Source organism: Mauremys mutica, chromosome 1 (assembly GCF_020497125.1).
Source record: "Mauremys mutica isolate MM-2020 ecotype Southern chromosome 1, ASM2049712v1, whole genome shotgun sequence".
Classification (NCBI taxonomy): Eukaryota; Metazoa; Chordata; order Testudines; family Geoemydidae; genus Mauremys; species Mauremys mutica.
In genome coordinates, this window is record NC_059072.1 from 155,031,502 (window position 1) to 155,045,790 (window position 14,289).

A 14,289-nucleotide genomic window follows, 5' to 3' on the forward strand; every position below is an offset into this window, starting at 1 on the left:
TGTTCACATGGTTCTCCAGATGTTTTCCTGACTTGGCTTCAAGATCAGTTGAGACAAATATACTCTCACCCTTATTAAATGTATAGGGGCATGACTGGACACCTTCCTTGAGAAGTTTTGTATAATGAGTGATCTTATTTCAAACCTGCCTTACATGACTCCACAAGTCAGCAAGACTGTGCCACTATCCTCAGGATGAGATGTGCGGTATAAGTTTTCCATTTATCTTACAGCAATTTATTTCCATCTTTTATGTGTCTGTATGTGTTTGATTAGAATTTGGTGCTTCATATATGCAGAGGGTGGTTAAGTGAACAAATGCTAAGGGCCAGTATAAATCAGGAGTAACTCTAGTGAAGTCAATGGAATTACAGTGGTTGTAAACCACTAAGAGGGGAGAATCAAGATTTTGACTCTTCTTACTGATCCTCGTTAAGTTAAATTAATCAATGGTGATTTATGGCTAGCTTTATTTTTTTTAAATTATTATTATTATTATTATTTTATTATTGGCAAATGATGCTTTTGCAAAAAGAGAACTCAAATGTTAAACATAAAATGTAGTGAGCAAAGATCAATAAGGCAAAGATAAAAATTCCCATACAGAAAAAAAAACCTGGTAAACTCTACCTGACTTAAAAATTATGGTAAAATGTTCAGATAGCAGCTAAAAAAACAGGACTGTCTCTAGTGAAAGATAGAATGAAAAAGATATTGTTTGATCCAATATCATATCAATTAATATGGTATTTTCACTGTTAATAGAAGTAATATGTTTCTTTTCAGAAACTATCTGGAGCTAGTGGCCAACTCAATTGAAGACTGGGTGACAAAGGAAGAAACCAAATATCAGGAAGAAAAAATGGCTAAGGAACTGGAAACCCTTAAACTAGCTAAAGCCATGACAGAGAGACCTCCTGAAGATAAACCCTGTGCCTCCACTAGCAAAAAAACTGCATCTCCTAAGAAAACAAAAAGTTGGTATCTTTCCATATTTATCCTAGAAAACTGATTCCAAACCCTCAAAAGTTTGAGTTTTGTTGAACTCACCATTCTGCAAGGGAACAACATGCCACCAAACAACCTTAACTGTGCGTTAGCATAGAGTTTTGCCATTGAATTATAATACAATTAAATAATAATTGTGAAACACCAGTGTATCTGCCCTTCTAACCTTCTGACCAGAGAAACAAGGATTTTAAACAGGGAATCCATCCTGCCCTTTGCACTGAACCAGACTTATTTTATTTTATTTTATTTTGGCAACATATTTATTGTTCCCCTCTCATTTCTCAAAGGCAGTACATCAAGACTGGACAGTAAAGCAGAGGTCACACCAGAACTTCCAGAAAAAAATCCTTTTGTCAGAGAAGGCTCCCTCAAGGTGAGACAAGAAAAGCAAAAGTCCAATAATCCTTCCTCAGTTGGTGGATTGAGATGTGTGAGGGGGTCCTGGCCCAGATGGCAGGAGGGATCAGGGTGGGTGAGAGGACCCTGGCCCAGCAGGCAGGTGGGGATTGGGTTGTGTGTGATGACAGGGGGATCAGAGTGTGTGAGGGGGCCCTCCCTGTCTGTGGGGATGGGATAGACTGCCCCACAAACACCTGCTCATGCTTCAAGCTGTGGATCCCGGTCTCTCCCAAATCCCCTGCTGGGGCTGGGCCCCTTCAGCCTTGATTCCTCCCCCTTTTCCCCACAAGGACAGGGGTATCGTCATCCCCCCCCCACACACACACACACACACACACATACACATACCTGCTAATGCTCCAAATGGCAGATCCCAATTTCAGCTCCTCACCAGGCAGTGCTGTGATGGCTTCCTTGAAACTGCCAGGGGCCACTGTGGGGGGCCAGGCTGGGGCTCCTAATCATCACATGTTGTAATCGCTGCCCCCCTCTCCCCCCTGGCCAGATGGAAAGCAGCAGCCAGGGCCAGGGCTGAGCATGGATCAAGATGAGCCCTAATCTAGTCTGACCTCCTGTATAACACAGGCCATAGAATTTTCCCCAAATAATTCATAGAGCACATCTTTTAGAAAAACATAAAATCTTGATTGAAAATCCACCATAACCCTTGGTAAGTTGTTCCAATGGTTAATTACGCTCACTGTTAAATATTGCCTTATTTCCAGTCTGAATCTGTCTAGCTTCAACTTTCAGCCATTGGACCATGGTATGCCTTTCTCTGCTAGGCTGAAGAGTTCATTGTTAAATATTTGTTTCCCACATAGATACCTATAGATGAGTATTTTTATTACATTATGAAAACGGCAACACTCTTCCAAGATCTCACTTTCGTAGCTTGTATCACTTTGAATAAGCTTGTTGTAAGACAAGGCTCCTATGTGTCATCAAGAAATATCAGATGTGAAACAGTATGAAGGTATCTAAGAAGCCAACTCAAAGAGTTCCTCCTACACAAGCATTCAGGTCTTGAGCAGTCCAGGCAAACAATGCACGTTACAACAAAGCTTAAACTTGTTCTTCATAATAATTTAAAAAACAACACTAGCAGCCTATTTAATTTTAAAAACAGCAAAAAATATCTACCTCCCTTTCCATTTCTTATAAGGAGTTTTGAAGTTTAAATCTCCTCAGTGTGATAGATAGACATATTTTGATCTGCTTAGTTCTTGGAAGTCCCCAAGGCTCCAGGCTGCTGGTCCCGTGTTGCCCGGGGTCCCTAGGGACAGCTCTGTCCGCCCTTAGGGAATTTTTTCCTGAGAACCCCTGATATTTCGCGAAACCCCAGGGGTTCACAAACCCCAGTTTGGGAACCACTTCTATAGATTGTAATCAAGTCACCCCTTAACCTTCTCTTTGTTAGACGCAAAGAGCTCAATATATTTAGTTTATCACTATAAAAATGTTTTCTAATCCTTTAATTATTCTTGTGGCTCTTCTCTGGTGGGTTTCTCTTCAGTTTATCAACGTCATTCTTGAATTGTGGGCACCAGAACTGGACACAGTATTCCAGCAGCAGTCACACCAGTGTCAAATACAAAGGCAAAATAACCTCTTTACTCTTATCTAAGATGCTCCTGTTTATGCATCTAAGGTTTGCATTAGCCCATTTGGCCACAGTATCACATTTGGAACTCATGTTCAGCTGATTATCCATCATGACCCCCAAATCTTTTTCAGAGTCACTATGTCTCAAGATATGGCCTACATTCTTTGTTATATATATTTACATTTAGCCAATTAAAATGTACATTGTTTGTTCACATTCAATTTACCAAGCAATTCATATTGGTCTGTATCAGTGACCTATACTCTTCATTATCTACCACTCCCCCAATTTTGTGTCATCTGCAAATTTTATCACTGATGATCTTATGTTTTCTTCCAGGTCATTAATTGCAATGTTAAATAGTGTAGGGCCAACGACCAATCCCTGCAGAACCCCACTTGAAACACACCTGTTTGGTGATGATTCCCCATTTACAGTTACATTTTGAGACCTATCATTTAGCCAGTTTTTAATCTATCTGATGTGTGCCATGTTAATTTTGTATATTTCTAGAGTTTTTTAAATCAAAATGTGGTACAATACCAATCAATTACCTTACAGAAGTCTAAATATATTACAGGAACACTTTTACCTTTATCAACCAAACTTGTAATTTCATCAAAACAAGACATCAAACTATGTTAATTTGCATTAACTATATTACTCTCCTTTAATTCTTTATTAATCGAGTCCTGTATCAGCCACTCAATTATCTTCTTTGGGATCGATGTCTATTATTTTTATCTAGTAATGAACCAATAAAATTTTTAGGATTCTTTTTTTTCCTAAAGTACTTAACAAACTCATTTTTATAGTCCTTAATTCTACATGCCATGGATTTCCTATGTCCTTTTGCTTCCCCTCTCAATTTTTCTACAATTCCTAGCTTCTGATTTATATTCATTACTATCAGCTTCCCTTGTCTTCCATTTGTTATATGTTAATTTTTATTTATTTTTATTTATTTGTTTATTTATTTTTACAGCTTTCTTAATTTCGCTTCTAGACCAGGTTGGTTTTTTTAACCAGTACAGACATCTTCTTCAGTTATGAGATTGTGGCTTTTTGGGCACCTAGTAAAGTGTTCTTAAACAATTCCCAATTACTATTCACATTTTTTCTAATTATAATCTTCCTCCTAGATGTTTTGGCTCATAATTGTTTTCAGCTTTGTGAAACTGGCCCTTTTAAAGCACTGAGTATATACATTATTGGTCTGGACTTTATTCTGTTTGCACATTATAAATCTAATCAAGTCATGAAAACTTGTACCTCAGTTACCATTAATTTTTAGTTCTGTGATCAGTTCCTCTTTATCTATTAGGACAAGGTCTAATATAGAATTCTCCCTTGTTGAATTCAACACTTTTTGAGTTAGGAAATTGTCATCTATACTATTTAGAAATTCCTTGGATGTCTTCCAAGGATGAAACCTCCAGCACATTGTCACCAGATTGAATTCCCCATGATCACGCAGCATTTTTTTCCTACACATTATAGATAGGTGCGTAAGGAGCCGACTATTCTGTTCCCTAGTGTGATTTAGTGGTCTATGGCAGACACCAACTAATACCCCATTTTGTGTTTTATATGTTAGCATGTTGATGCAGAAGCATTCAAGATCATTTTCTTCCGCGTGATCCGTGACTCTGACTCTATTGTCAAAACAGTGCCACTTCCCATTCCCTTTTGCATGCTTGCTCCTTCTTAAGTAGGTTATTATCATTGATTTTAACGTTCCAGTCATGGGAGACATCCCAACAGGTTTCATTAATACCAACTAGGTCAAATTTATGCTCATAAATGAGGCATTCCAATTCCTCTTATTTTTTACCCCTACCATTTGTGTATAGGCAACTGAAGAATTTCTTCTCTACATTTCTTTGGGTTCCTTGACTAATTTTGTTCCCAACATCCCAATTTTGTGCTAGCTTAACACGTATATCTTCCCTTTTTACCCTGCCCTTTTGTTGTTAGTTTAATACTCTCCTGACTATTCTATCCAGCCTGCCCCTGAGGAGATTGATCCCTGTTCTACTGAGGTGAAGCCATCCAAAATATACAGGTCCCTCTTCCCACAGAAGGCTGACCAATGTTAAAAAACAAAACACTACACTATTCATCTAGCCAGCATTTCACTTCCAGAATCTTCTGCCTTCTGCCTTCCTTTTCTCATGAGACACAAAGGATCTCAGACAAGATCGTTTGGACATTCTTCTTCAGCATGCTTTTGAGTTCCCTGAAGTCATGTACAATCTGCAAGATGACCATCTATGCAGTGTCATATGAAGTACAAACATTAACTAGTTAACTCATTTTCTTGGTGCCCAATTTGAGCAACCTGATACATAATTTGCAGAAGTTATGAGCACTCACAACTATAGCTGAATTTGAAAGTTGTGCTTTGAACATACGAAGTACTATAAAAACACAAAATATTCTGAAGAATCCCATTGACTTTCAAGTTACTAAGTGTTTTTCAAAATTTTACTCTATCAGAATTCATAGCCATTTCAGGAGGCTGAATTAAAGTTGCAAATGGAGAGGTTTTTTATAGGACAGTAAGCATCTTTTGATAAAAACAAGACCATAATTACCTGAATTCTTAACTTTTTTGTAATAGGCTTGGAAGGAAGAGCATGATCGACTACTAGAGGAAGAACGACTAAGGGAAGAAAAGAAAGCCGAGAAGAAAGAAAAGTCAGGTGGTAAAAAGAAAGGACAGAGCAAGGAGATACCAGTGCCTGATGACAGCAAGGGATCCAAGACAAAATCTTCCAAGGAGAAGTCTAAAGATGAGACAGCAAAAATCTCTGAACTTGAGGAGCATAGTACCCCAGCACCACCCTCTGAGAAAGTTTATGAGGTAAGAAGTCACATTACAGCATCATATTAGAAAAGGGTTAGGTGTTTAAACTGTCAAGACTCCATTAGAGCTATCGTCCAAGTGTGAAACTGGAATCAGGGACAAGTTAACCCTAATTGTGTCTTGTTTAACTCCATCATTTAAGCAGCTGACCCTTTTCTGACAGAGTTCTTTGTACTGTTTAGGCATCTCATCTTTTTACAACTGAACTGTTCTTTTTTCTTGCATTTCTTGGATTTTTTTCTACATGTGAAATGAACATGAGTATTGGAAGGATTCCCCCTTCAAAGATCTAGGCCTTGATGTGACAGACTGATAAGAAGGGATTCCCAGAGAGCCCATTGCAGCTCCCTGATTCAGGGCTGCCTGGACCTCACACAAGTTTGGGCTGTAGCCCTAACTTACAGCACTTACTCCACAGTGCAGGATAGGGCATAGAGGAGTTTCACTATGTCTCTTCCTACTGGTCTCAATGCTGACCTGTCCTCAGAACTTCTTACACGTCCTCCTGCTGCATACACGGGCAGAGAGTTCTCTTGCAAATAGGCAATTCTCCACCAGTTAACTCCAGGCAGTTTAAAGCCCTCGTGTACTGCTTCTGCCTTCAGAATTTGACCCCCTCGATTCTTGGAGGGTGACAATTCTATTTATGTCACCACATGAGTAATGAAACTGCAGAGCCACAAAACAGTACTTCAGAAAAATATAATATCTCAGTCTGAATTTGCTTGAGACCACTATTCTAATTCTTTGCAATTTATGGCTGAGCATCTGAATGGAATGGCTTAACACTCTGAGAGTATGTCTATACAGTACACCCTGACTCAGATTTAAGCCCAAGCAGCGCTTCCATCCACACAGAAATCAGTCTGATTTGGGCCAGGAATCCCTCTGGACTCAGGCCCATGGTCTCTGCAAGGGTTGTGGGTCAGAGCCCCTGTGCCGTGGGTCAAAGCCCAGGCATTTTGCAGTTTGGACACAGTTCAATTCAGGTCACCAGACTCAGGTCTGGAGAGTCCTCCAACTGTAGCCCACAATCTTCAAGGGCTGTGTTTCCCAACTCTTCCATCCCAAAACTTCTCACTCACTTCCAAGGAGCTCAAAGCAAACTCCTGGTTCAAATGCAGCTGCTCAGCATTTAACCCTTCACTTCCATGTGGAATGCTTAGCTGGAAATATAGTTAACCCGCATATGAATTAACTATGACCAGCACTAAGAAGAAGTCATGCACTGTGTGCTTCTAGCTGTCCAGAGGAACACAGATGGATTCTGGTTAACCTCTGATCCAAGGTGAGCAAGACATTCAACTTCAGCAAGAACACAAGAGATGTCTAGAAAGCTACATCCAAGCAACTGACAGTGTTGGGTCTCGACCACACAGCTAAATAATGCAGAAAGCAATTCAAGCAGCTGAAGACAGACTACCTCAAAGTCAAAGATTCTAACAGCACGTCTGGGAACTCACGGTCTTCCTGCCTCTTTTACACTGAGGCCATTGTGGTGCAAGACAATCTGCTGAGCAGTGATGGCACCCTCATAACCCCCCAGTCACAGGCATCACCAGTGGAAAGCCAGCCACCAGGTGAAGGGCAAGAAGTTATCCTGGTGTTGAGGCTGATAACCAAAGAGTTCATACTGCTGGAGCAGCTACAGCACATCCTGAGTCTGTACTTGGAGGAACTGTTTGGGGACAGCCCTGGGTAGCAACCTGCTGCAGAACTGGCATCAGAGCAAGTGCAGAGCCTGGTAAGTTTCTGCCCCATGTTTGTTGTTACTAATGTATGGATGGGAGGGATTTCTGGCTTATGGCCCTATTAAGTTATTAATGCAAGCCAAGATTTTGGTGTGCTTCCATTTAAGGTGGAACCCACATTATTTCTGCAGTGTTTGCCCCTCTTTCCCCCAACACCACATGGAATTCAAAATGCACACTACAAAATGAGAAAAAATGTTAAACAAGCAGTTATCATGAAAGTTTTACTAGTTGCTCAATGATAGTTATAAGTATTGGTTGGGAGCTCCACAATTAACAGCCTCACATACCTCTCTGGCCTAATACAATGCACCTTATAAATCAGCTACAGCCGCACTATCCCAAACTGCCTGTAAACTGAGTCCCAGAAAGCCTGGCTGTTATAGCTGGCTTAAATATAGGAGCCCAAATTACAGCAAAAGGTGTCTGGCAGGCTGTGTTACAGGAGTCCCCATGGCTGGCATTCAGTCAGGCATGTGCATGGATGCATGGTGCTTGTAAGGAGGCTGTACTGTGTCTCCATGCTAATTCAGCATCTTGTTGATTTTACCACAAATTTTCACCGATTGATGGCTGGTGATGAAAGCAAACATCTCACAAAGGTGGAGCTCCAGATGGTTGGTAATGTTCTGGAGCAGGGCATACTTATTAGGGCCATCTCTATAACTTATGAGCCCCCTCCATTCCAAAATGTGCTGGTCAGTCACTAGAGGCCCAAGTATCTCCTTAGCATAGACAGGTGGCTGTCTTCCGCTGGCCTGGGACAGAAGTTCATGCTTCCACTCAGGGACCTCCCAAATATCAATATTCTCCAGAACTTACCGTGCCTGAAAGGATTGAAAAACCATAGCTAGTGATTAGACCCCTTATAAAGCCACACACACACTCGCACCACCAAAAAAATGAAGAGGCTATAGAAATAATTTCAGCTGAATTTTGTATGTGTATCTTACCATGATTTGCAATGGCTTTCTGGGCTGCTCCAAAAGACATCTGAACTGGCTAGTTTTTTTTCTGTGAATAAAATAAATCCCATTGATAAAAAGTATCATTTTTACCTTGAATTAAAGCAGCCAATAATGTGACATTCCATTTTTTTTCAAGGCCCTTCCACCACCGCAGGACAAACATGTGGCACCAAGAGCCTGGGGAAGTGAACCTACCTTCTGCAGGCAAGGAGAAAGAGAGTCTGAGATGAGTTGATGAAAAGCCAGATAAAATAAATCACCAGATAGATTTCCAGACGGACCAGACTGAGTATCAGAAGAATAAGGATGCAAGAAGGGTGGAAAGAAAGATGCTACACAGCGCGAGGAGAGATTAGTGGAGAGATTCATGGAGCATGATGCCAGACTGAGTGGGGAAGACAGGAGGAGCTGTTCAAGCAATTACTTGCACTTATGGCTACCAGACTGCAGGCTCCACTGCCACTTATAACTCCTGCACCAGCCACACATCGTGAATCCTTTCCATGGTATTGTGTGCTGCAGACTATGCAGCCTTGGAACAGTTCAGTGGTTGCCAGGACCATCTCACAGGAAATGAACAGTAGCACGTGGAACAGACATTATACCCTGTGCATTCATCCACTCCAGTCCAGTTGCAGCCCTCACACGTTAAATGCACCAGAAAGGCCAAGGAGAATGGAGGGACAGAGAATACCCAGAAATAGCTGTCCATGTCATTTGGTAACATGCACCTTTCAGTATTTTGGCAATGAGTTTGGTTCTTGCATGGTACATTTTGATTGCAACTGGTCTGCCTTTCTGGCTCTTATACTGGTATGTAAACAGATGTGTAAAATAAAGTTTTGAATTTTCACACAAGGCTACAGTAACAAGTTTTATTATATGTAATGTTAAAAGTGCACAAACTAATAAATGTCATCATGTGCTCATTCTCAATAAATTTAATAATAAACATTTTTCAAATATCATTTCATTCCTCCTCATGCATGGGACCATGCAAACCTATTATGCAGGTGAACAAAACATCTCTGATTTCCATGGCACATCTGGATCCATCACCAGTCATGACAGGTGCACTATATAGTGGTGTGTACCAATTTTGAAACGCATCAGTGTCTTGAGCCCACTGCTGGCTAAAAGATTCCCCCTGGTCCTTGCAGACATTATGCAGAACACAGCAGGCCCCAATAATGCGGACTTCATTGATGACACTGGCATCCAAATAGTTTTGAAGGCACCAGGACCGGCTCTAGGCACCAGCAAACCAAGCACGAGCTTGGGGCGGCACAATTCTAAGGGGGGCATTCCAGTGAGGTTTTTTGTTTTGATTTTTCCTTTTTGCCACGGCAGTGGTGCTCTCAGAGGTTGATGATTTATTATTTTTTTTGCTTGGGGTGGCAAAAAACCTAGAGCCAGTGCTGGAAGGGCACCCTCAACAAAATCTGCCAAATGCATATTCCACCACCATCCTACAGCTACTGAGTGTGTAGCTGAAACTTCTTTTGCCAGGTCCTCTAAAATCAGGATAAGGTTTCATAAGTCATGGCAACAGAGGGTAAGCAGCATCCCCTAGAATAACAGTAGGGACAGTGGCTCCATTTAAAGCAATGTCAGTCAGTGGGAATCAGGGGCGGCTCTAGTAATTTCACCACCCCAAGCAGGGCGGCACGCCGCGGGGGGCGCTCTGGCGGTCGCCGGTCCCGCGGCTCCAGTGGACCTCCTGCAGACGCACCTGAGGAGGGTCCGCTGGTCCCGCGGCTCCGGTAGACCTCCCGCAGGCACACCTGCGGCTGCTCCACCGGAGCCGCGGGACCAGCAGACTCTCCACAGTCATGCCTGTGGGAGGTCCGCTGGTCCCGCGTCTCCGGTGGACCTCCCGCAGGCATGACTGCGGAAGGTCCGATGGAGCCGACTGCCACTCTCTCAGCAAAATGCCGCCCCAAGCGCGCGCTTGGCGCGCTGGGGTCTGGAGCCGGCCTTGGTGGGAATAATGTTCCAGCTTCTCCATGAAGGTAAAGTCCTGATCTCTGGAACTCCCTGACATCATACACCCTGCCAGTGTCCATGAATCTGCCCTTGTGGTTGACCAGGAGGGCAGATTCATAATGCATAATAGTGGAATAGTACCCTTTGCAGTTAAGAATGCGTGCTCTTTGCAGAAGGCAAACTGTAGGCACATGAGTCCCATCAGTGGCCCCAGCGCAGTTTGAAAACCCATTCCCTCAAAGCCAGCAATTATTTCAGGAACATTTGTAATGCCCACCATCTTTGGGTACATCACATTCCTGATGGCCTCACAAACCTCTGCCACAACCCCCACAGTTTATTTGCCAACTTCAAACTGGTTAGCCATGGACCCTGTAGCAGTCTGGGGTAACCAGCTTCTAGATGGCTATAGTTACCCACTTCTGGGCTGGTATGGCATCCCTCACATGGGTGTCATGATGGTGGAAGGTCGGGGCAAGTGAACACAAACTCCAGGAACATCTGCTTCTTCATGCAAAAGTTGTGTAGCCACTGCTGGTCATCCCAGGTGCGCATGACAATGTGATCCCACCAGTCTGCTTTTGGCCCTGCTCTGGAAGCGCCAGGCTACATATGTGAAATGTGCAGCTAAGGCAACAGGGATGAACAGCTTCCACTGGGTCATGGCTGGCATGTCAATACATGCCTCAGAGGGGTGCCTTTTGCAGGTCAAAAACTGCCACTTAAATGTCCACCCGCATTTTGGAGATGCTCTGCCTCATTTCCAGAATAGGACTGACAAAGTGAGTAGGAGAAGTGTTGATGGCTCCATCTGCTGGGAGTGTGCAGACACAAAATGGTTTACCACCCAAACCCCAGTCAGCTCCCACGGGATGGACAGACAAATTCTCCCATAAGCAACTATGAACCAAGCCCTAGAGCAGCTACAGCTGGCAAGGGTGCTAGGAAAGCCTGGGATAGGATGACATAAGCCCAAAGAAGCTGAAGTTATGAGTTTGGTCTGCATAGTGCAACATGGACATGCCAGCACTTTCATGAGGCCTGCGTTTCCAATGCAGTGTGGGCGCTGAAGTGAGAGCTTGGAAACATTGAGTCCACAGGTGCAGGTCATACAGACCCAAGCTTACTGTGCTGTGTAGACATACCCTAAGGGTACATCTTCACTACCGGCCGTATCGGCGAGTAGCAATCGATTTCTCAGGGATCGATATATCGCGTCTCATCTAGACGTGATATATCGATCCCCGAACATGCTCCTGTCGACTCCGGAACTCCACCAACACGAACGGCGGTAGCAGAGTCAACAGGGGAGCCGCGGACGTCAATCCCGTGCCGTGAGGACAGTAGGTAACTCGATCTAGGATACTAGATAGGGCCAAATTCTGCTTTCCCTTGTAACCAGATACCCCCATTAATAATAATAATAGGGTTGTGTATTGGTGTAATATTCACATAGCTGAAGTTGCATATCTAAGGTCTGGTCTACACTACGGGGAGGGTCAAACTAAGGTACGCGACTTCAGCTATGCGAATAGCGTAGCTGAAGTCGAACTACCTTAGTTCGACTGACTTACCCGTCCAGACACGGCGGGGTCGAAATCCGCGGCTCCAAGGTCGACTCTGCCACCGCCGTTCGCGGTGGTGGAGTTCCGGAGTCGACCGGAGCGCGTGGGGAGTTCGAACTATCGCGTCTTGATTAGACGCGATAGTTCGAACTCCGAGAAGTCGAACTCACCGCGTCGACCCGCGCGGTAAGTATGGACCTACCCTTAGATCGATTCCCCCCCCCCAGTGTAGACCAGCCCTAAGTATCAGATGTTAAAGGTCTAGAGCTCCTGCAGGCATAGACTTAAATCCCTTTAAGTCAATTTAGGCCTTCCGCTCAAGCCGCATGCCATTTAGTATTCATGTATATTTTGGGTAAGACCTTGAAAACCAAAGTTCTGTCTGCTTCATCTGCATCTTAAAGATCCCATGGCTCTTTCCATCTAAGTAACAGTTTTTCTCAAAGTGATTGGCCAGAATTTCTCCTTCCTCCCTGTTACATGGTGAGCAAACAACCTATTTACCACTCTCTAACCCCAGGGATGGTTGCACATCAGTGAAACAGTGATGTTATATGTTCATATAGGGCCAAATTCTGCTTTCCCTTGTAACCAGAAACCCCCATTAATAATAATAATAGGGTTGTGTATTGGTGTAATAGAGAATAATTTGCCCCATAGTTTGTTAAAGTGGTATCAGTATAAATAAGCTACTATTGCCTATGCCAATATCTAACAATACTACATGTTAATCACTGTATAATAACATTGAATTGCTGAACAACAACAGAAACAACAGAAGAGAACAATCTTGCTTGTCTTCCATCTGCCTCCTTCATGCCTTCTGCCTTTCCAATCCACGCATAGTCTGACATTTCTTTTTCCAGTTTCTTGGCTACAATGTGGGGGAGGATCTCATTCAAGTCTCAGGGACCAGTCAATATCTTTTCCCCACTGATGGAGGACAGATCCAAGCAGAAAAGATAAAATTTGAAAAGGGTGAGTCTTCCTTTCTTTATATTTCATTCCATTTTATTGTTGATTATGGGGTGCATGTGCGATTGAAAACAATATTCGTGAAACAGGACACTGTTTAAAGGCTATTACTTGAGAACTTTTTATAATTATGCTTGTAGAAGTGATTAGATCACTGCTCTTCAGTATCAGAATACTAAGACTACTTTCAGTTATAATAAAGTTCTTTTCACATCTCTATTAAATTAGATTTCTTAGACAACTTGGAGAATAGCTTCTAAGTACGCTGTATTTCTGTATTATCATAACGTTGATATTTTGTTGTTATATTTTAACAATTGGTGGATAACCAGAGAATCTGAAAATTAGAACTGGAGACCAACTAGGTCCTATTTAGTCCATCCTTTAGCAACCAGTGCATGGTCGTTCCCTACGTTATATGCTCCAGTGATTTGTGCAATCTGGATTTAAATGTCCCAAGAGATTTTTCTGATATTCACTCTAAATTTTCCTATTCTTAATTTTGTCCTATTACTCCTACTAAGCAGTTTGGCACACCTTAACTAATTTCTCTGTTTGACTTGTTGGCATCACCAATCTGTAACTGCAGTCACACAAGCAAGCCATCTACAAATGGTTGTATTTCGTTGTTTTCAGGGACAACTTTGGTAAAAATGAAGGTGGTAAAGGATCGCCACAGTTTCTTCATTCATATCACAGACCCCAAGAAAAACTTGATAGAAAGTGAAGGACAAGAAATGAGCAACTCTTTGGAAGGGCAGCAGAGTGAGACAGGTCAGTGGGTCACCATCACTGCTATAAAGAGTAATTATCTAAAATAGTCCAGTAATTAGATGCAAGGCATGACAAGTAGCAAGTAATGAAAGAATTATTCCAATTCTTATTTATAATACCAGGTAAATAAAGTTAGTTTAGCTGAAAACAGATAAATGTACTCTACTGAAGAATGGGAGGATGAACTCACTTTACTGGACATTATTTGTGAAGACTGGAAGAAAATCAAAGCCTGAGTGAATAAGTATAGTGAATGTGCTATGTTGTAGCTATTATTATTCTGACTAGTGCTTTGCTTGAAACATCATTGGGCTAATGTATGCTACACTACATCCCATTTGGAGCCCAAAGAAGCTGTAGAGGTGCTCTTCAGTGATCCTCACTG

General features: G+C 42.5%; 1 protein-coding gene across 6 annotated transcripts in view; it reads left to right on the top strand.

Annotated features, from left to right (window-relative positions):
- Window positions 1-14,289, top strand: part of SPAG17 (sperm associated antigen 17) — a 282,801-nt gene that overhangs the window by 176,291 nt on the left and 92,221 nt on the right. For all 6 annotated transcript variants that reach the window (XM_045000967.1, XM_045000963.1, XM_045000962.1 and 3 more), the window contains 5 exons: window positions 787-977; window positions 1,299-1,384; window positions 5,640-5,882; window positions 13,022-13,133; window positions 13,767-13,904. In XM_045000967.1, coding sequence (XP_044856902.1) covers window positions 787-977; window positions 1,299-1,384; window positions 5,640-5,882; window positions 13,022-13,133; window positions 13,767-13,904 — 770 coding nt within the window. The remainder of the gene's footprint in view (window positions 1-786; window positions 978-1,298; window positions 1,385-5,639; window positions 5,883-13,021; window positions 13,134-13,766; window positions 13,905-14,289) is intronic.